The 23,787-nt window shown below is 37.7% G+C and overlaps 2 protein-coding genes across 3 annotated transcripts in view; one reads left to right on the forward strand and one right to left on the reverse strand.

Moving 5' to 3' along the window:
- Nucleotides 1-23,401, reverse strand: part of LOC139122614 (uncharacterized) — a 25,538-nt gene extending 2,137 nt beyond the window's left edge. The window contains exons 1-13 of the mRNA XM_070688175.1: nucleotides 23,124-23,401; nucleotides 18,567-19,148; nucleotides 16,660-16,732; nucleotides 15,753-15,850; nucleotides 15,334-15,426; nucleotides 11,489-11,551; nucleotides 10,616-10,705; nucleotides 6,713-6,882; nucleotides 5,959-6,000; nucleotides 4,993-5,098; nucleotides 3,963-4,051; nucleotides 3,216-3,284; nucleotides 432-510 (exon numbers count right to left, since the gene is read on the reverse strand). Of these exons, the coding sequence (XP_070544276.1) occupies nucleotides 432-510; nucleotides 3,216-3,284; nucleotides 3,963-4,051; nucleotides 4,993-5,098; nucleotides 5,959-6,000; nucleotides 6,713-6,882; nucleotides 10,616-10,705; nucleotides 11,489-11,551; nucleotides 15,334-15,426; nucleotides 15,753-15,850; nucleotides 16,660-16,732; nucleotides 18,567-18,641 (1,047 nt within the window). The 5' untranslated portion in view covers nucleotides 18,642-19,148; nucleotides 23,124-23,401. The remainder of the gene's footprint in view (nucleotides 1-431; nucleotides 511-3,215; nucleotides 3,285-3,962; nucleotides 4,052-4,992; nucleotides 5,099-5,958; nucleotides 6,001-6,712; nucleotides 6,883-10,615; nucleotides 10,706-11,488; nucleotides 11,552-15,333; nucleotides 15,427-15,752; nucleotides 15,851-16,659; nucleotides 16,733-18,566; nucleotides 19,149-23,123) is intronic.
- Nucleotides 1-23,787, forward strand: part of LOC139122616 (potassium channel subfamily K member 18-like) — a 74,390-nt gene that overhangs the window by 14,932 nt on the left and 35,671 nt on the right. The window contains exon 1 of one of the 2 annotated variants that reach the window (XM_070688182.1): nucleotides 23,503-23,583. The exons of the other annotated variant lie outside the window; for it this stretch is intronic. The gene's annotated coding sequence lies outside the window, so the exon portion shown is untranslated. Of the gene's footprint in view, nucleotides 1-23,502; nucleotides 23,584-23,787 lie in introns of those variants that run through there. 2 annotated transcript variants of the gene reach the window in all.

Genomic DNA, 23,787 nt, shown 5'->3' on the forward strand with positions numbered 1-23,787 from the left:
TTTGATGGGTCCTACCCAAATAAAAACTTTAAAATCCCGACCGACGTATACCATATCCTTAGAGTGTGTTAACGGGAACACAGTATTTTTAACGCCATATGTATGTTCGCATAACATGCATACTGCATCGAAAAAGCAAATTAGGAATCTCCTGACCAAGTCTGTATTTTGTTTGCATTAGTCTATCATCTTGCTAAACTTTGATGGACAAACTTAGGCTCTTTCCAAAAAGAGAGTCTATATAGTCTAACTATGTAGCTTTTGGAGGCTGCGAAGTCCGCTAGGCATCTGAGAGCGCTGCTTCTCACGGGCTGGACCTTCTGTCTCTGCATATGGATTATGAAGAACACAGTATATTTTTCTGATGGACGTTAGTGCATGATCATGTGTTATGAATAATGTCAGGTGCGTCGTGAGCAGAAATTCCCTACCTTGTTGATAATGTCAGGGAATCGAAAGAGTAGAGCATTCATGAGCTTTGCACAGTTCTCCTTCACCTCCTTGTCATCTCTGTTTCAAAAAGAAAACGAAAGTCTCAAATCAACAAAAACAATTTAAAGGGAAAAGAGGAAGAATGAGCAAATAATAAAAGAGGGCACACATATAGTTTATAAGTCATATTAAGTCGAAGATTACTCCGGGGAACGACTTGTCCCTGAAGTCAAACGGTTTTGATCGTTTCCCCCGGCAAATATAATAAAGAAGTGGACAAACACTGTAAATCTCTCGTATAAATGAGGCCTCGGAGTAAAATAAACTTAGATGTTTACTTTCTGTGCAATTCCATCACTAGACTGATGATGTTCTGCGGTTAGTGAATATGCCCTATTATTCCGAAATACGTGACATCACTTTCACAGTACCCGTCACGAGTTTAACTTGTCTATTTTTCACCAACCGTTTTGTTTTCAATTTGTTCACTGTTTGCTGTGGGCGTATTCTGGGCCAGATATATCGGCATGGGTGACACTGGGATGACAAAACACGTCATCGAAAAGATGACGTACTTTCTTTCCCGTTATTTATGGATGGTTTGTAAAACACAGTTGATTTGTCCTCTCCCAATATTCTGATGAACTGTCTGATGTTTAACCATAGACCCTCGAGTTTTTCTCGAGGGTCTATGGTTTAACCCTTGACCCTAACTCGATGGTCTGTGGTTTAGCCCATCAACACAGCCAGTATGTGTTTAAGTCAAGACTAGAATAATGTTCTTAACAATGACATCGTATGATTAAGCATCATATCATATCATATCATATCATATCATATCATATCATATCATATCATATCATATCATATCATATCATATCATACCATACCAGTGCATTTATGATGCAAACACAACGATCTGATTAAATAGACCACACCTAACGACGTGTATACCACTGGATTTTGATAGTTCGCGACATAAATGCACGAGCGATAGCTAGTGTGTATATCGAGTGAACAGATCGAAATCGACTCATATACCTGCTGCTGAGGTGTAATTATTATTGCTATTATACCACAACCGTATATTTATGCTCGTTTTAAAATAGGATTTTTCTCCAACTGAGAACTCGTGTATGTTAAACTGTGCTATATTGCGAATATGGCATCGTTATTTTCATGTCTCGACAAGTCAGATCGCTGATTGGTCGGTGTCTTTTATAGAACCAAAAAAATGAAAACATTATCAAAGTTACAGCCATTGTCTCTTTGATCAATATTTTGGCCATCTCTTTAAAATTTGATGCTCTAATCCGGGACACTTATTAAAAGATTCCTCAGGATCTACGATTCTTCTTGTTACTTATTAAATGATCCGTTATTGCGTTATTTTCGCGTCCGTACCAAAAATTAAGCTAGGGAAGTTTCTCCGTAGAGAATTTGACTCAGAATTATCAGGTCAAAAGATAAGGACTTTTTACCACGTAACGGAGATGACGACTGCAACGTTAAAAGATGGCTTCTTCAGTCGATTTAACGATTGCCAGGAATAGGTTGTTCTCACCCCAAATTATAATTCGAATTCTGACTCCGAGTCAACGACTGACGATTGCCGAAGGCTTACAACACAATTGTTGTCAGTCAAGTCATATCGTCAAAAAAATGCAATTTTGTGTGTTGCTGTGAATTACCACGGAATATATTCATAGAAGTCGCCGACTGTACACAGGAGCTACACAGGGTAAAGTTCAATATAATTCCCTACAGGTAAAATCGACCCCGAAACACAAAATTAATCTGCCGAATCGAATGCTGACTGAATGTACATTTGCATTTGTATCCTTCTCTCATTCAATCAACCGTTACAGACGCGGCGTCATTGTCCGGTTATTCTCGGTGAAAGGTACACAGTACGCGCCTTGAAGTCTTTACTCCAACTTCAACAATCCTCTCTCACAGTGAAGAATACAAAGTGAAGGTGACGGTGAAAAATTTGGCACTGGAGAAACGAATCATCTAACATTTACTGATATTCGAAATTCAAAATGGCGGCCATCTTTGTGTGTCACTCTTTTGAGAAAACATTATTTTTTCAATTTCAATTATGAATAAGACAAAAAACGATTGGAACTAATTCAGGATAATTGGATGATGAAGTAATGTCGATTCAATCTTCAACTGTAACCTCATCTACTTTCTTTTTCAGTTACACACTTGCTTTAATGAGTATTTTGTAATATCGCAACATTCAGCTGTACGGCACCTAACACTTTGAGAAATTTGAGAAATATGAAAATCCAATTATCCCAAATTTGTTCCAATCGTGTTACAATGGAAACATCATTTAAACCAAAAGCGGCAAAATGAGTCCACGAATGAGTCTGAGATTATGTTTGCGTTATTTTCAATTCGAGAGATAATGAGAAGTCTGCCTAAAATTTATCACAAGATAAAATATGATCAGGATAATTATGATATTTTCCTCTATGTAATACCTGTACTATGCCTAGTTTGGGGCATGTTTCAAGATGGCAAACAATATAGGTGACTTTAGATAAAATGTACAGTAGTCAAAAAGAATATATGAGACGGGGACTCGAACCGCACTTCAAATTTCTGACACTTCCATGAATTATTTCCATCATATTTCAATACGCATGTAACATTGTTGCATGTTTTAAACAGCTGCGCCGTGACGGTCGAAAGCTTCATGTCTTCTAATCTTGTCACAGCAGTCACAAATAACGCAATAAAGGAAAATCATAACACAGCTGTGTACTTACATTCTGGGCAAAAGGGCGACTAAATCCGGAAACGGGAGTTCCTTGGTCACCAGTCGACTGTTGACTTCGCTGTTGGAATGAAAGCAGTATAGGTCAGACTCATGTTTAGTGCTACTGAAAAAAAACTCAAATGTTAAACGGCCGGGTTTTTAAAATCAGCTTAACCTCTCAGTAAGTTGACTAACTGTGCACAACTTTCAAAGGAGAACAAGGGGCTAAAATTGAATAAACAGCCAAGATCAATAACTACTAATCCAAGAACCAGGTATTGAGGACTCTCCCATTAAGGTAGAATGCGCCTCGGGGACAGATATTCGGACTCTCAAACTTTTACAATATTTGTTTGACCTACAACTTGTGGAGGCTCATTTTGAAACCCATTGATTTAATCAAGTTTTCGCTGGCTTAGTGTTGTTAAAATCGGGAAGTTTATTTTCCTTTATAGAGAGTACACAGGAATGGCGGCTATTTTGAATTTCAAGTACAAGTAAATGTTGGATAATTGTTTCTCTTGTGCCAAAATTTGGAAGGTGGCTCCCGATTTTTATTCTTGGTTTTGAAAGAGAATGATTGAGTTTGCTTGAGGAAATTTCGAGCAAAAGATTTAAGCCTCCCTTTTTCGACGTGCGAACTACTTTAAAAAGAGTAAACCAAAACACGATCCATAAGGGTATGTAATATTTTTGGCAGCAGGTTATCGTCTGCAGGGTGAAGGGGATGGAATGACGACACTTATTACTTATATACCTTTCCATCACCAGGTTTTCCAAAATACTCATTGACTGCCCCAGTATTCTCTTGTCAACGTTCGTGCCCATCTTAACGTAGCTAGAAACCTGTATAAAAGAGTGACATGTACATGTGGGTTGAACAGAAAACAGAATTTGTACGGTTGCGTCTGGAAGGTTAGCCTAGCATTACATACAGTCTGTGAACAAACGTCAGCTGTGTTAGAGCCCTCACTCAACAACATGGCACTGATCCATTCGAAAATGACACCAAAATCTTCAAAACTAGAAGTTATCTGTTCAAGTTATCGTCCTTTCCTGTGTATCAGAGATGGTTGGGCTACTATTTATTATTCAATATTTCTGTATTTATGTAAATTACATTGGCTGGAACGATCAAATTAGTTTATTGAAGTTTGACATCATGAATCGACCTGCAAAATTTGAACAGTTGTCAGCATCAGTGCAGATGCAAAATTAAAACGATTCAAATATTACACTAAAGCACAAAAGGCGTAAGCTGGGGCAAAGCTTTCGGAATCTAAGCTCATTTTGTGGTGATTAGAATGTTACCAATAGTCCAAAATTGGTCGGTTCATCAGATCTGCAGTTGAATTTCTAGCATCTTTTCGGCGTTTTGTAAAGAAACAAGTGACAAACGTATGGCCTGGGTCAGTTGCACTAGTATTAAAGCTGTAATGTTTCACTTTGTTTGGATGATACGTATGGAGACTGTCCAAAAAGTACGCATACCATATCAGTGCATTGAGGGCGCAAATAATACGATCTGCTTATATAAACACACCTTTGTACTTCAAGGGATAAACGGATACACTTAAATTTGTCACATCTGCTAGGGAGATAATTTAATCACTGTTGATAGAATCATAGACCCTAGAAGCTTTGTAGCACGCTATTTTGAAGAAATTAACTCTTTAGTTGAGTGAAGAAGTGTACACGTTCCTTTTGTTCCAGAATCAAATTGTGGGGCCTGACCTTTTGACGTCATTAAATTACACAGAGACATTGACTTCACAATCAGAACGCACCTTTGCAGTAAATAGTGGGGTACAAATATCCCAGGATATAGTGCCGAAACTGTTATCCATTATCTCCAAAAATGCCGTCAGCAGTCTGGCGAGGTTTTCCCGGTACCTAAGACAGGATGACAAATATGCAGAGTGGTTGTGGCTATATATACAACACAACTTTGTGCCGTTTTCTGACATTGTCATGTAAACCGTAAATGAGCTTCCTTATAGGCTTGCCCCAAGTCTGTTAGCATGAAGGTGCCAAAACCGAGCAAAATTGAAAGCAAATTGAAGCAATAGACTCTGGCTGGCTGTTGTGTAGGTCGTGGCGTGAACGCGTGCTAAGCCACTCAGTAACTGTGCAGAGAAAAGTCAAGCCACTGGACCAGTCTAGAGGTTTGCTTTAAAAGCGACGAAAAAGTATCTTGTATGGACTTAAGGGAAACATGCGCTTCGTAATAGTTGAGGTAGAATACGTCACAAGAATAGATATTCGGACTCCAAAACATTTACACTACTTTTTCGCTCTACCACTTGTCGGAGTAAAATTTTGACCGGCTTATATTTGTGAAAATCGACAATTTTATTCCCCATAGAGTTAACGCAGGGACAGCGGCCATTTTTAATTTTAAGTGTCGCTAAATATTGGGTAATTTGATTCTCTGGCACCAAATTTTGGAGGATGATCCTAGATTGTTATTCTTGATTTCGAAGGGGAATTCTAACAACAACATTTTGAGCATAATCTCATATATAAAGTGCTCAAATTTCCAGGCGCGTACTAAATATCTGCATTTGTAGCTTCAAGAAACTCTTCGAGCACATACGATATTTTTTGACTCGCAAGGACCAGCCTGAATCAAATGGACGCCATAATAAATATGCAAATGATTTTTAGACGCGTCTGTTTGTGTATGCAATTGATGCACGTGCTTTACACATCACGAGACGTGAAGAGAGGGTCTCTTTTAAAATCTATCTTACCTGTACTCTGAAAAGAAATTATTGATATAATGCGTTGGTATGCTAGAAGAAAAGAATGTATAATGAGTTAGAGTCAAAGCGGGTTACAATCAAGACTGTAATTATTTAAGCAAGTTAAGGAGTCTGCAACTAGAGCTATCGTGCAGATGATTGGCTGTTATCAAATGATTTAATAATGACAATATTCAGCCGACCAGTAAGCTACAAACTTCCTAGACGCCAGCACTGCAAGCTAAGCTGGTTGTAACAAAATCATACATGATGAATGGATGCCACGCGCTGTTATGCCACTTTTCTTTCATCAACAAATTCCGCCAACTAAATCGTATCAGTTGTGTCATTAATAGTTAATACGCCAGCAACAAAAGCAAAAGCGTAACAAGCTCTAGTTGGCGTATTTCTGATATTCGCATATTTTACGTTTTACCAAGGAGCTCAGTCGCTTCTTCGTCTCGAGATCTCACAACAAAAATCTCGTCGCATTCAGGAAGTGATAAACATCTTTTTACCCTCTCTTTGATATTCAAGTTGTGGCGCAGCTGATGAACACTCTGGCAAACGCCAAATCATATTACGAAAACAGTAATGTTTTCTTAGGGGTCCCCCGGCCCTTTCTTCATGAAACAACTGGACCCCCTAAGATAAGGGTGGTTTGTCTAGACCCTCTAGGATAAGAGTGATTTGGCCGCAGTGTTCTTCAATCCCTCCAAAGATGTTACTTAAGTTTCCAAATATATGTAAGGCAAGTACTCACTAGGCGTCTTGTTCCACAACGTGGACAAGCCGCTCCATTCCCATTCTTGAGATAAACTCATCGACAAATATGACGTCCGATGAATAGTTGCTTAAAATCTCCAGCGCCGCCAACGTCTCGTTTTCGTTGTTGTTCTTGATTTTCTCGGCCGCCTCTCGCGCCAATTTTCGCTGTGAACAAAACGTGCGCAGATTGTCCGTTGAGATGATGCACAAGGCTAGGTCATTATGAAAGAATTATTCATACGGAAGTTCATTTTCATACACGAAATTCATATCGTAGCCTTTTCAAGCACCTGCGTGCTTTTGGCAGGTGTTTGTATCATCCAAGAATACTTTAATCATACAGCAGAATTATCAATAAGGTGACAGATTATGAACAAATTTTTGCAAATCTTGAAGTGAACGTGCAAATGCCGCCATGGTGGGTTTACGAGTGACAATGATAACACAAACTTCCTTTTTATATTAGTTTCGAGGAATGTTTTGATGGACACCTTTCAATCAAGAGTAAACTTGTTACTCAACGTTTAGGCCTAATGCTCGATGAACACACGTCCATCACAGCAGATTATCTCAAATTGCTATATTTTGTAATTCAAAATGATACAGATTAAATGTTAAGGTAGAACGCCCCTAGGGGATAAATATTCGGATTCTCAAACTTTTACAATTCTTTTCTGATCTACCACTTGTGGGGGTTCACTTTCAGGCTCTTGGTGTAAGAAACACTTCACCGGCTTAGTTTTTCGAAATTCGAAAATATTATTTTTCTCTATAGAATTAACCCACTGATGGCGGCCATTTTGAATTACAAATATCTGTAAATCTTGGGTTATTTGTTTCTCTAGTCCCAAAATTTGCAAGGTGTTCCCCGATTTTTACTGTTGATTTTGAAAGAAAATTGTTGAAAGATTCCTTAAGGAAAGTTTGAGCAAAAGTTTAAATCTTTCATTTTCGAGGCGCGAACTACCTTAAAGGTCAAAGGAAGAGCTGAAGTTGTTTATTTGAATTATTATGTTATAAATGATACAACACAAGTTTCATGTAGAATGCTCCTTGGGGACAGATATTCAGACTCTCAAACTTTTACAACACTATTTAGGTCTACCACTTTTGGGGCTTTATTCTGTTTAAGTAAAGTTTTCACTGGTTTAATTTTGTGAAAATCTGGAATTGTATTTTCCTCATAGAGATAACACAGTAATGACGGCCATTTTGAATTTCAAATATCGGTAAATATTAATTTGTCTCTTTCGTACCAAAATTTCAACGATGACCCCCCCCCGATCTTTATTCTTGATTTTTAAAGAAAATAGTGGAAAGTTTGCTTTAAGAAAAATTGAGCAAACGCTTCAGCCTTTCATTTTCGAGTCGTGAACTTAAGTGGAAAGTGTTACAGAAAAGAATAACAAAATTGTGAAACTCGTCATCAGTGAAAGATGGCAATTTTCGACAGTATACTGAAATGAGGGAATTTTATCCTGATCTATTTTGCACCATAGTTTGATTAACGCATCTTGTGTGGTTCTGTTGCCAACGGCAACATGTGATTGCCGCTTTATACGTAAACAGGATATTCGATAGAGGGAAGACTTTCAGGTTGTATGTAATTATCCTGTTTACAGTTTCAGAGTAAACTAAAATTATGTTTTACTAATTTTTTTATAATTATTGCTGCACCATCCGTTAGAAGCCTTTCCAGTTTCCTTCCCTTAACTAGAAAAGGTATTCATCCCTAAAATATGTACGCACTTCAGAGTGCGTGTATCTACGGTTCCAGATGCCCTGCAAAGGCGCCCTCTGGAACTTTGTTGATCTTTTACGATATCTCTGGAAGTGCATGAAATAGGCAACTGTAGATGAACTCCATGAATTGATTATCGAAAACAGCAATAACAGTGCAACATCACATTCTGTAACACTTCAGACAATAGTTTACTTGACTGATTACATTTATTTCACATCAAACTTTCAAAACGTGTGTATAATATCAACCTCTCGGAAAAAAGTCAAATTTCGATTCCCTCATATCTTGGAATTGCTAAATGACACTTTGGTTTACTGGATCATGTTACAAGGAAAATCGATTCCTTAATGGTCTCTCACAATCGATGTTGTGGATTCTCTTTCCAGTAATCATTTTCGTTCATTTCTGCCTGGCTGGCGGCGATTTAGCTTTGGAATAATTTCTAAATTGAGGGTGAAGGCCACTTCTGCCTCTATTGTTTTTGCCCCTCACTGATGTATTCTCCCTTGAGGTGGGGGAGGGGCAGAGAGAAGTGTCATCTCTGCAGAATGTTATCTAAATCCATCGGGTTTACTAAATGGTGTTCTGATCATCGAGGCATACTAGTGTAGGTTGCCGTGGTAAGATTTGCTGGCAGGGTAGGCCCGGTGACGTGCAAATGTAGTGGCGACATGTTGAGTGTTGATACGTGTAACGTATGTCACCTTTTACATTAGGCCATGTCCGCAAGCCCTGTCAGAAAAGTATATTCCTGTGGCCGACCAACAAATGTTTCTCCGTCACACTATAAATTCAAGGAGGGCACAAAGCTGCCCTATTTCCATTACAAATGACCTCAAAAGAGAGATAAAACTGCAGCAAGTGTGAAGGAATACAGTAAAAAAATGGCCGACTAGCGGGAAATACAGTACTCGTTAAAATAAAGAGCAAAGTTAAAACAAATACAGTAAAATACTAACCGACCAGCGGGAGATAAAACACTTGCAAAGCAGAGACTAAATCGCGCAGACGTTTCGGGTGCAACCTTCGTCAGTACTAAAAACTCGCTAGGGAAACGTGAAAAACACAAGAAAGAAAAACAGCCAATCAAACAAGGGAACGATCAAACGCGTTGAACCACTAACACAGGAGGATGCGTTAAAGTCAACTACCCGGTCTCAATGCGATCGCATTCCTCTTGTATTAACATACCATCCTTTTAATCATAGAATCCGTAAAATCATCTTTGAGGAGTTTTCCATCTTAACCAACTCCCCCAACACACAGAATATTTTTTCTGTACCTCCCATCATGGCATTTCGACGTGACACGAACATCAAAGACCGGCTGGTGCGTTCCAGTTTACCTAATCACGATTGCGCTACTGGAACATCATCATGTGGCCGTCGAGTATGTAACACCTGCCCACATACTTTTACAACCATTTCATTCAGGGCCCGCGTGGTAGAGTCAATGTTTCCGGCGTGTTCACATGCACGTCGGCTAATATCATCTATTGCATCAAATGCAGACGCTGCAGCATGCTATATATTGGCGAAACAAAGCGTCGCTTAGGCGATCGCTTTGCTGAACATCTTCGCACTGTGACCGACAACAAGCTCGCATATCCGGTGGCCAAGCATTTTTGTACACCACCCCACCGCGGTCGGTCCGACATGGCAGTGTCTGCTATAATCTCCACCACAGACTCTACCCGCCATAAACTCGAACAGGCCACTATTTTTAAACTCGGTACTCTGGCACCAGCCGGTATGAATGCATATTTTAACGCGTTTGATCGTTCCCTTGTTTGATTGGCTGTTTTTCTTTCTTGTGTTTTCACGTTTCCCTAGCGAGTTTTTAGTACTGACGAAGGTTGCACCCGAAACGTCTGCGCGATTTAGTCTCTGCTTTGCAAGTTGTTTTATCTCCCGCTGGTCGGTTAGTATTTTACTGTATTTGTTTTAACTTTGCTCTTTATTTTAACGAGTACTGTATTTCCCGCTAGTCGGCCAATTTTTTACTGTTCCCTATTTCCAGTTCTCGCGCCCCTCATGTCAAACTAAATCATTGAAGATAGTTGGACGATATCAAAGCGGAATGGAAAAGGTGAACTATTACGATCGGTCGTGCGCAATGATTTTCGATCAAAAATAACCAAAGTCCCTCATTTACCTTCCTGTTTGCTTCTTCCATTGCTCGCTTTGTCCTCTCCTCCTTGGCGATTACTCTGTATTCCAGATACAGAATGACGGCAACTCCAAGCTACGGTTGAAAAAAGCATGATCTATTATTTATAAATGTACTAATATTTCGAGCGGGATGGGGGCAAACATGATTATGTGCTATGTGTGTCAACTGTTGTTTTAGGAAAGGCATTTGTTTGCTGTGTATTACAATTTGAAATCTAAAAAATTGTCAGGTATCTATGTCATAAAAGATCAACAGGCAACTTAATTTAACTTTAAAGTGGTTGCAAATTTACTTCAATCTACATAGTAATAAATCGTGTGAGCATTTTTACAAAGTTTGACTGAGCGGGCGTTAAACCACAAAGCAAGTAATAAGAATATTAATTGGGAAACATATAAGCAAACCGAAAAGTTAACCAAATTATTTAATGACACTGAATGAAGAATTTGATTTTTAATCTCGGCCTAATTATTGTATACCGGACGGGTAGTAAAATAATGAGTATTATATTGAATTTCATATTTCCTGCCGGATTTCCAGACTGAAGACATATAGTTATTTCCCGGACTCAGCCAAAAATAAGTTGTGTGAAGATCCAGAGTGTAGGCAGTGAAATCAACATATGGCAGTTATATTGTTAAGCAAAGTTATGTAGACACGTCATCAGCAAACAAACTCTGGAGAGACCATGAGCACTTGCGTGGCGAACTGTATAAGTTGAGCGGAGGGTATATGAAGATGTGTCTAAACTTTCAGCTGATTTTGATCGAGGATGTAAAGTTCGCATCGCCACACAGAAAAATAAACCGACTTTGAAATATTGGCTGGTAAACATATAAATACAGATTAACCTACGTGGTATATGAGTTTACTCAAGAAAAACACCAAGTCCAGTATTGTTCCAATATTGTTCAGTTTCTGTGGGAGGAACGGCAATGCATGGTTAGCAAGGAGGAGCACTGGGTGGAAAACAATGAACAAATCGCAAGTTGACCTATTAGCAACCAATTTCACGGTACGGTAATTAACTATTCACGAGTACTTATTACCAACCAACATGTCAATTTTATCTTGGCGTTGAAATTACATCGTTAATGTATTTTTACGACGCAAACAAGCTATATGATTAACTTGTGTCCTCATGAGGGCGCCTCTAGTATAATCAGTGATATACACTTGAAGGGGTTCTGTTTAGTGTCTCTCAGGTGGTTTGAAAATTATTTAGACTTGAAAGATAATGAAAAAAAATGCAGATGTATGGGTGTCCCGAAAACGAAACAGGAAAAAATATTCTGTTCCCTATACAGTCAGTACAGAGGTGTTTGTGAGCGTAACCTAGATGATATGTCGTTATCGCAAGTTTGAGCTGCACCAGAATGCTAGTGTGAGACAGTTTGAAGTCTTTAAAGGTATAATATCACCTGTTCCAATTTTGCCACAGTTACCATGGAAAGAGAAAATCTAACCAATCACAGATTTTAAGCGGGTGGCCGCTTCTTAAAAACGGCGCCCTCACATGGGCATTTTGAATACAAAGGAACGCCCCTTTGACCATATATGGGCATAATTATTTAGATTATAGATGACTGTATACCTTTAAACTAATGCTAAAACTTTTCTCGAGACAACTTTCAACAACTGTCTTTCAAATTTACGAATAGAAATCAGGGGTCGTGTGCAAATGTCGGTACAGGGAACCAAACGACCTTGAATTTACCCACACTTGTATTTATTTTTCAAAATGGCCGCCATCCCTATGTTAATTTACCCTGTGAGAAAGAGTTGATTTTTTTATTTTAAAAATGAGACGGTAAAAATGTCTTTACTCGAAGATTTTCAAAGTTTAAGTTTTCGGCCAGAAAGGCATTGATATAATTTTAAGTTCGAATATCTGTCTCCGAATATCTGTAACAGTTCCACCTTAATACGATGACTGTTTTGACAGCAGCTGTGTTATATTTCATAACATTTTGGATATTTTGTTCCTTTTCTCTTTTCCCCCAAGGTATGACGGAAAAAGTATTCAAAAAGTATTTCAACATGATTTGGAGTAGGAACAAGAACATTTTACAAAGATAACAAAACCGACGAAAATTTCAACAAACACTCTAATTTTAGCTTTTTGCTCTAACGTAGTCGGGATGCTTTGACAGCTTTGAACAAACTGTGGAAGGGAAAATTTTATATATACCGATACAAAAAATAGAAAATAAAAAAATGATAAGCGTAAAAAATTACCTAAAATAAATAAAAATGTCAAAATATCACCAGTTTTGCCTGTTTTAATGTAATTACTTCACCGTGTGCGGATATTCTTTAAGCATAGTTTAAGTTGGATTTCGTCGGAGAGACGGATTTAAAATAAGATTCTTATCACAGAGACACTGAATCTCGAAAATCAGACTTTTTACAGGATTTAGCAAAGCTCTATCGTCTGGCGGTCTGCTTTGAAATCAACGTTTTTATGGCACGCTTTTATATGTGTATGGGTTTATTCCATTTGTTGAAGTGGTTAGGGGAAGATTTTATATCAGAAGACTTGTTTTCAGCTCGTTGTGTAAAAGCAGTGATTATGTAAAGTGCACGAATTGACTCTCTAGACGAAAGGACGAAGCTTTAAGTAGAGACATTAAATCGATTAAGATATAATGGATCTAATTAATATAAGCTAATCTTTCTCCGTTCTCTTAATCTAATGCATCACAGAGCTTGAAATTAACTTTATGCATGGTAGTTAAAGTGCAAATTCCGTTTTTCGAAAATTAATAGTTCCGATAACACATTTTGGTAGGCCACTTGTACGAAATCCATATGGCTAATTTTAAATTATATGACTTCTATTTCTGACAATCAGACATAAAAATGAATATAGTACTCTAAAATTACCCCTCATGTATATAAATTTTCATCCTGTCATTTAGGCAATGGAGTGACATTGTATGATATGAACGCACTTCATGGACAAAATGTTGTGTTAAAGAATAGCACAATATAATTTGATTTTTATATAGGCCGATCAAAACAATGTAAAACAAATAAATGTGGAACAAAGAGGTAAACCGTCCTCCACATCCTTTTTTGTTATCCTGAATGGCCAAAGAAAATTTAGCATGAATAAATTACAGCTGGCAATCAAATGATTATTATAGTTCATGTTTCAACAGGTTAAGATCGCTGACAGCTGTTTTGAAAAATCTGCGTGCCGGCTTTCCAACACTCTCTACTCAGTTTTATAATGCAGTTTCATTAAGTGACACATATAAGTAAATGGTAGTCCCATGGGACAACCATTTCAAGAAATTATTATCCCGAAGGCAATGTTTGGTTGTCCTGGGGTCAGGGACTACCGTTCATTTCAAGCCCTGTATCATATGTATAGGCTTGTATGTGACTGCGAAAATAAAAATTTGGGTGGTACGCACCTCAAGACAATTAAAAAAAAATGCCCAAACTTTCCTGCTTTCATAATCGAGAATGAAAGTCCAGGGTTGGAATAAGAAAAAGTTACCGATTTGTAAATGGCCCCCACAACCTGCATAAACTCTGTTAGGAATCTAACTTTAAATTTTAACAAAAACAAGACAATGAAAACTTTACTAAGTGCAGAGGATTCAAAATGAGTGCACCCTAGCAATCGACTAGAGAAGCATCGTAAAAAATTTGAATGTCCGAAAAACTGCTCCTAAAGCTCATTCTACCGCGAAAGGACTGGCATGCATGTGGATTTCTAACTAATCTGCATTAGGAAATGTCGTCAGGAGAAAAACAACCCTATCCTCGGTATACCGCGCCATTTTGAACTGTTCATGATAAATATCATACAAGAACAAGCAATAGCGAGTGTATATGTGTAATATCGTGCGACCGGCCAAACCCAAGCTGTGAACGGTCACTGTGTCGTTTATTGTTATCAAATTGTAGCGTTATCGTAAGTTTTGGCTTAAACTTTCAAAGATGATGCTTTCATAAAATGTGAGCTCGAACATTTGGAGTTTGTAAGATATGGGCCCTGTATCTGTTGACCGACATTCTGTATATCTGACTTCGTTTCCTATGCACACGCACTGGCGACTGTACGACTCAACTGCAAAACAGCAAATGTCCTAAAATTTATCCCCGCCTTTGTGAAAATGAACATATAAGTTTACTATTCTTGCGATAAAACCTTTTACTTTTCAATTTTAGTCGACAAAGCCGTAGCTGTCCTCTAAATAACCCCCTCCTCAAACTTACTGATCCAGCAGAAAATTAATTCGTGTTCAAGTCTACATCGACCGGTTCAAACTATCGTGTATCACGAATATAGCACTGTCACTTAAATTTGGAGTCTCGAACAAGAAGATCACCGTATTGTACATCCGATATACCGGTCCAACATAGTCTATTTCATTTCATATATCGCATAACAAAACACAACAAAACACCAAAATAATCTGGAAAACAATAAATGACATAACATAAGGATAAAGCATGTGAACAAATTCAACTATCTATTTCAAGATTGTTTTGGGTTTGTTTAACGAATAAATATGCTAATTTCGCCAACATACTCTGTTAATCAACTTCTTTACAATTGGAAATGTTCCAACTGCAAATATATCTAAAGTGGAAACCATTCTGGAAAAGAAAAAATGGAATTTTATTCAGAGCGGACCAGAGGAAAAGCGATAAAAGATAGAATAAAAAAAACAATTACTTACGTATAAAACGACGATATATATCATAAGGACGAGATCGAGCACTTCAAACACGAAAATGAACAGAAGATAGTACAGCAAGATTTTCCCTATTCGCTTCAAAAACAAAAACAAACAAAACAAAACAAGGTAAATTATTGGATACATTTGTGAGTAAAAGGTTGAACATTTAATCAGTTTCTTTGTTCATTTTTCTACGTTTAATCAGTTTCACGTTTAATCTGTTTAATTTTGAGTGTAGGTCTATGGTCTGATGTCAAATATTCAAATATTTGTCATTAATTCCCTCGCTCGGTCATAACATAGTATAGAAATGCATCTTTTCACTTTTTTAGAAGGTCATGACACTCAGATAAACTTAAACGCACACGCTCAGAGATATATACACACACGCCCACTCTCTCTTATCTAACTCTGCTTACTTTGTGAAATCCGTGTACCATTATAATCACAGCAAATAAATAGGTACAGAAGATGAATAACATTCCAAACCACAAAAAGAAGGTCGCCTTTTCTGTCGCTGTAGGACAAAGGGGATAAATAAACCGCGGTGAATGAGTTAACAACGATGGAACCGACATAATAAAATAGAGAACGTGGCTTTCAGCCCTTAAATGTAAATAACTGTCATTTTTCTAGAGAAGGTGCTTCAGTCTGTTTTAATGTAATATAATATAATTTTCCGGATGACGGAATTAAAAAATATGCTTATCCATGGGTAATGTCATGGCTTTGATTTGTGAAAAGTGAACTGAGCATACCGTTTATTTAAGAATGCGTTGGGCAAACGCTCATCATTATTCCATAGCATATAGAACAGCATAGGGGATTACAAGGAACATGAGAAGGCAATTCATTCTTTGGCATAGATCTATTTCGAAATAAACTCTTTATTCGTTAATTTCAAGAGGAATAGTGATAGGGTTAGGTCCTCAGTTGAGCATGCGCAACGATGTCGGTAAAATGTTTAGAAAAGTGTTTTCTTACACGTTCGCAATGTAAATGCGTCATTTCATTGTGTGATCTAACCACATTATATAAATAGACTTTATTATATTAAATTCACTTTCGATGAATATAAATGACCGAGTTAGAGCAAAAGGACAGCATACATGTAAACATGCGTACTGTCTTTGTTTCCGGACAAAAACTGCCAACCGGCAGAACTTATTCCTCAAAGGGTACAGAAGCAATCTAACCTTTGTTTGGTGTTAACAGTTATAACAATGCAATCTATTGTTAGTAAAAATATACAATCTAGTGTGTAACAGTTCAAACACAAAAATAAGAGCGCTGATAATCAGATAAAATGAATAAAAAAATACATACTGCTGTGGACACGCGAATCAAGTCTTCCTACCACAGCAACAAAGTAGTAAATAACACCAACTATGGACAGTGTCTGTGTGGGGAATCAAACCTTGGATTTAGTGTATATTTTAGAGATAATCTAAATGTACTCATTTGCTCTTTTCACACATTCAATCTACTTAAATATTTATAGATATGTATATATTTGGAGCACTGGCAGTACAGTGACGTTCACGACCCACTAGAAATATGATCCTCTGATAGTTTCTTGAATTCAAGAAATTAAGCAGGCGGACTGAATAGTGTGGTTGGTTTTGGATGATCTGACAACCATCAACGCTGTGCCTTGCAAGGGCACAGGAGGGTCATGAAAATGAGGCCATTTCCATTCAAGGCACGAGTGAATGAAATAATATAACAGGACAGGGGAATGTAGTAGAAGCAAAATGATTTTGTAATAATATTAGATTACAAATTGTCAAAACAAGATATATGTTAATGTATGAAGTTGTGTTTCGGTGAGTCTTCCAAATATCAAAAAGCTCAGTGACACTTGATTTGCACAATATTGGTCTTTGCTTCTCTTTGATTACCCTTCCCAGCATGAACAAAGAGCAAAAAACTAAATAAATAAGTAAAATAAAAAATAAGTACAAAATAAAACAAAAAACAACAACAACGAAAAGCCAACAAAAACAACAACAAAAAATCGGTAAATTTACGTCTACATTGCGTACCTATTTCTCTATTGGGAAGGGATTGTGGATGTTTATGTAAAATCTTTTTATATAAAATCTAGATATAAATATTATTCATGCAACCTGCAGGCACAATATGCAGGCATTGGTCGTACATAACGATTCTTTGCTGAACAATGCATTCCCTTTAATGCGTATTGTTGGGTGTTGCTTTGCGTCAGATAGTAGTGTCATGTTCGCTTGCATGTGATATCCCATGATGCCTTGTCATAAGGTGCCGCCAACAGTACATTTTTTTTTCAATTTCAAGAAGATCTGACCCCGTGAATTGTGTAGATGAAAGTTTAAACCCAAGAAGGATATCTTCATTCTTTGGGTTAACTGACAAGTAATCCTGAAGAGACAAGATTATAAGGATTTCCAGTTAATGATATCAACATCATTATGTATGTCCCCCTAGACTTGCCCCAAGTCTATAGGCATATATATCAAAACTGGAGTAAATTGAAGCACAAAACTAAACTTCAGCAGACCTTCGCCTTGATGATGAGGTGATCGCGAAATTAAAGCAATATATTTTGACAGACTGTCGCGTAGATCATGGGGTGAAAGCGATGGCCAGCCAGTTACTACTGCGTGCACCCGAGAAAAGCTCAACGACTAGTTGGCCAGTCTATACATGTCCCCCTACATGCAAGTGATGGCCGGAATGTAAAACTTTGCTCAGAGTCACCATTTTCATTCAACTGAACCATCAACTACCAACACCGACAACGATAGAACTATTTTCAACTTGGCCAGAATAAAGAGGTCATACTACTTTTAATTGACTCAAATAAATTGAAATTTCAGTGTTCAAAAGCAATTAATGCTGAAGTGTTGCATGGTTTTGAAAGAACATGGCGGTCCGCCTTTGTCATAGTTTGATGCAAATGAATGATCTGACAGTGGTCGGAAATGTCAATCTACCACAACGATTAACTTACTAAATGTTTCAACTGTGTACAAGAAACTGACGAAGGTAACAGTCCTATGAAATGTTACATTATACGCATGATATTTTGCTCAAAGAATGCAAATTAGCCAAAGAAACTTAATCACTGTTCGGCAAAATGAATTTGGGGACACAGGTACTCTGGAAAACAGGGCCAGGGCATTCCCGGTGTTCCCTTAACAGTTTTGGACGTCGTATTGGGAGATAATAAATCTGTGCACGTGTTTACTTACCACTCCACTGTAGGCAACATGCCTAATGGCGTGCCCGCGAGTTTTCCAACAGTAGTAAGTTTTCTTAGAAGTCATCTTGCTGTGGTTTTTTTTCCCTTTGTCTTTTTATGAACGATGCAAGTTAATGATGTCGCCCGCTTTGACTAGGAGTAAGTGTAGCCCATTGCGTTATTTGAGAAACTGGATTTTTATAATCTCGACCGTTTCCAATAGAAGGGGATCCATGTGTTTCACTGCTCAGATGTAACAAGTAGCTGTTGAAAATATCCTCGTAGATTATTAGTCAGTCTACGGTTTTTGATGTCAAAATGTTTTTTCTGGGTCCGATCAAAAAATCATTTTTGAGTGAACGCTGAGGTGGGTCATACATCGATGCGTCCAGCCATGGAAGTGAACCCCTTATCTTGCGGGCGGGTTACACCGTTTGTTCAGCTACTTGCATTACTTGGGAACAACTGTAGGGTTCAATGTCGTGGCAAAAACAAACGCTGAGTTCACACCAAGCTCTCTTCTTCGTCATCAAGGGGCTAAAAGCCATTCAGATGTCCAGGCAACCGGAACAAAGTGACGACCCTCCACATTCTGAAAAAAATAATGAGCACACGAATGATTTACACATGTAATATTAGTTACATAACGGTGAACAGCAAACACAATAGATTGATAACTTGTATTGTAATGACAATTAACTAAAAGTCAACGGGCATACCTAACCACACAATGGCATAGGGTCGGTACTTTTCATGTGCATGCTCATGTATAACATTTTATTGATTTATCGATCGATTATTTATATATTAACCGATCATTTAATCTCACTCACTCACTCTCTCGTCCACTGTATATGATTGACAATTGGTGTCTGACATGTCTAAATTAGGTCAACTGATTATTAGGCTCTTACAACAACGCGTAGGAAGAACCACCGAATTGACTTATTGCTGACAAATTTGCTTGCGCCGGCTGAATTTATTTGGCGTGGACATTGTACAGTATGATCGCCCATTCTCTGACCTTTCAATATACTAAGTAGGCCCTATATTGATATAAATGCAGTATGGTATTTTAACAATTTCATAACGTCTCTGTCTACACGTCTTGTTATAACGCCGGGAAAATGTTCAGTTGTGGTCTGGATAAATTTATGCAAATGTTATTCTGACGAGCCAATCCCGTAGAAAATCAAATCGGCAAAGATTTCTACGAGAATTTCTCTACGGGTTAAAATATCCTCGGGTATAGTCGATAGAATTTATGCTAATTTTACGTTACTTCCGATTATACTTTTCCACCTATAACAGCTCCTAAATGGTTAATGGAAATTGCAATGTTTCTTGAAGACGATTAGAATGGTAAAATTTTCATTTCTTCCTATGGATTCCCCACCGTTCAAAAATTACTGCAATCACAAGAAGCCATGAAAGGTACGCGACAAAGTCAATGCGTTTTTGTATGATTGTATTTGCCTGCGGGGACTTGTTAAAACTTTAATTGCAAAAGTAATAAAATTACACTTTTAGGATTTTATTTGACAACTTTGGATAACTGGGTTGTTAAAATGACATGTTGATTTTCGTTTTTGTCGAAGAAATCACGAAAACAGTTTGGATTTCTTTGTTCTGTCAAGCCACTGATTTTTTGTCGTATTTCTGCATGTTTGCATTGTTCACTAGTAAGGGGTGGACGATCGGTAAAATTCAAAGAATTTCTTTGAATTGTGGAATTTAGAAGCCTCACAAAACTATCAAGCTTTTATTATCAGAATTTAGCGGTAAAATTACCAGTGAATGTACCATTGTAATAGAGTGTGAATTTGAGGAAGAAAAAGAATACTCAGTTTGAAATCCTATCGAAGTTAAGGTAGTTCATCCCTCGAAAATTAAAGACTGAAGTCACGGTTCCGTCTATCACAAATCTCTTAGTGACCGGATCCATTTATACCACTCACTGTTTATCTGTGCATCTCATAAAAAAATTTTAAAAAAATGGCGTGCATCCATCTGCATCCATTCTATTTTAGTTTGTCTACATATAGTGTTGTCATCCTCTCTTTAGATCTCATTATCTCAGTAATTTGACAACTCTATCCAAACACTAAAAGACTCAGTTCTTTTTATCTGCTATTTCATCTATACAACCTTTGTGTGTTGCACTAAAAAGCAAACGTAACATATTGGCAAATTTCCAGCCTGGATGGTCTTCCCTGCATCTGTCTGGGAGTGCGCATGAAAAGTGACCTTTTATTGACCTTCTATATTACATCGTTGCGCTACGTCAGAGGAACTGCAGCTGGTTTCCTTTTGTGTACGATAAATATCCAGGGCTTACTTTAAAGGGCGTTGATATTTCCAAATATCAGGTAAAAGACCTTTCGTTGTCCCGGGGAAGATAATCGTAAATCGCGTACATAAAATACTCTACTGTCGGTATGATAAGTGTAAAGTTGGTAAAAAGCGGCAGTTAGCACGTAACGAACGACGTTTGGGATAAAACAGAATGCCTTGAGTTGATAGAGATCGATTCTTTCCAGGGACTACAGTGCAGGGCTTTTTAGTATTCCCAGACTTACAAAATTCTGCAATTCAGGTAGCGGATCTGTATCAACGCCAAGATGACAGCATGAAAGAAATTAGCATTAATGATGTCAGTGGTATTTAACTGTGAATGTTCGACGCAATACTGAGCGGTAATTAAATGCAGAAGGAATCTGAACATGCTTTCCTACTAAGTTTATTTTCATTTTGGGAATGAAAAACATATCTTAAAACCCTTCTTTATTTTCTCGCTGGAAATGCACGTCAGATAATAACGACAGACGTCATGACATACAGGGTATGTCTTTCCTGTATGTATACAATGATTGAGCAGGTGAACTTGAAAATGGCTTTGACATTTGCACATATGAGAAACTGACTACATTGATTATCAAGCTAAACATCTGACGAAGTTGAGCGTGCCCTTTGAGAAAGGTCCCATAATTCGTTAATGATAAAATGTCAAACAGTTCAGGTCATTTGCTTTTCTAGCCATTGGCAGCTGTCACGTGAGAAGACGTGTGACGCCTGCCCACCCACGTGTGGCAGTTCAGTTCACTGTCAGTGGCCAGGCGCAGCAGCACAGGGAACAAAGCCGTACATTACATCGGAAATCCATATCTAACAGGGTTGAATATCACCAGCATTGCGTACATAGTGCCAATCGAAGTCAAATTAGCAATTTGGCAGGGAAAAGACCAATATGCTTCATGGTATAACTGAGAATGTCCAGAATTTCCCAACAAAACTCAATCCACGGTCTCACAGCTGGCTCAACCTTGGGGATTCCATACTACAATGCCATACTAGAAGGATGACGCGGAGGACTGCTAAGAAACTATTTTTTTCACGAAATCAAACATAATTTGCAAAGCGAGTCCATAGCATACTAACGAATTTTCGACAGGACAGTCACTCGAAAATCTGTTGATTTTTTCCTATTACATTGTCATCATCTTTATATATATATATATATATATATATATATATATATATATATATATATATATATATATATATATATATATATATATATATATATTACTTCCAGTACAAGTGATGTTATCTGTTACGTATGTTCCATGCATCTTGCAATCTTCTGACAGATCTAGCTTTTCTTTTGTTTTTTTTCTCGTTTGTATGATCATATATACCCTAAGGTGTATGGTTGGTATACCGGTGTATTTAAAGGTTGTAAGAAGTTCGACAAACAATATTTTGTTTTGGTGGCGACATTTTGAAACCAACTCAGAACGTTCATTTAGCAGTGTGGATCTATCAGCATTTATTAAATTCAGCGTTTCTTTTGGCAAAGAATGCATCGTTTGTTTTAAGATACCAAATAAACTCATAATAGAATTATTTTTATATGTCTTGTGACTGAATAATTGCGCGTGATCAGCGAAGCGTGTCTTGAAGCCGTTATCTGTGAGACCTGTGCAAACCTGTAAACATTATACTTTTGTATGTACATACATACATACATACATACATACATACATACATACATACATACATACATACATACATACATACATACATACATACATACGTACGTACGTACGTACGTACGTACGAGGAAATGAACTTTGCGAATGGGCTGGAAACTGTGTAATGCTATAGGTAATGCTAAAGTAGGGGGCAGCGTGTATGAACCTGGCTGCCTAGAAAGTTCAGGATGTGCAGGCAAACTAATTTAAGCTACTGTGTCCTTGTGAAAAATTATTTAAATATCATAACCTTAATCTGGGTAATTGATGGAGCTCAAGGTTTCGCTGCCAGCTTGGGAAGTAAAATGGAGGCAAATGCTCGGGAAATTACACACTAGCTCACAATTTGACACCAATAGAGGAAGGTAGAATGGTATTGTAGATTCAACGGGTGGTATGAAAGATTATGACAGATTTATGTATTTGTGAAGTTTACATTTGGCAATAACATAACGCGAGCGCATGAACATTAACCAGTTTCACATAAACTGTGCTGTAAAATGGCTACTGCATATCATATATAGAGATCTCACCTGAATATCACATGCCGTAAACGTCACGTCTGTGTGGTATACGTAATCAGAAACTCAACCGGTGACAGATATATCACATTTACAAAAGTAGATAAGAAATAGGCGATAAAAATCGTTCCATGATTCAAATAATGTCAGCAGAACTGTCAAGAGTTATTCAGACGATGTAGGCACTGCCAAAAATGGCGTCCGATTAAAAATTAAAAATAGAAATATCAACAATGTGAGCGCCAGCCAGCCTCTGTTTGCCTGTTTACGAAAAATTACTGGTATTGTATACATATATACCGTGCTGATGAGGTCTCTCAGTCGGTCATGGAAAATGCATGGGACGCTAAAAATAAACTATTTACCAGTAATATATACGGTCACGTGAACACCGAAAAAACACTCGCAATGTGTTCACAGGTTGGATTAAAATTTAGAAGGCTCTCCACACCAAAAGCGGGTGCGAATCCTGGTAAGCTTTTACTTATTTTTTTATCCTAAAGAGAATCATTTTCGTCGGACGTGTAAATAGTCAATTGGTTAGGATTAGATGTGCGCATGTGCGTAATTTTACGAGTGGACATGCACATATATTGCATGACTTCAATGTAAAATTCTAGTTTTGACCCATGGAGCACCAGGTGCACGTCTACAGTAGTTTTTGTTGTTGACGCAA

The sequence above is a fragment of the Ptychodera flava genome, chromosome 22 (genome assembly GCF_041260155.1).
Source record: "Ptychodera flava strain L36383 chromosome 22, AS_Pfla_20210202, whole genome shotgun sequence".
NCBI lineage: Eukaryota > Metazoa > Hemichordata > Enteropneusta > Ptychoderidae > Ptychodera > Ptychodera flava.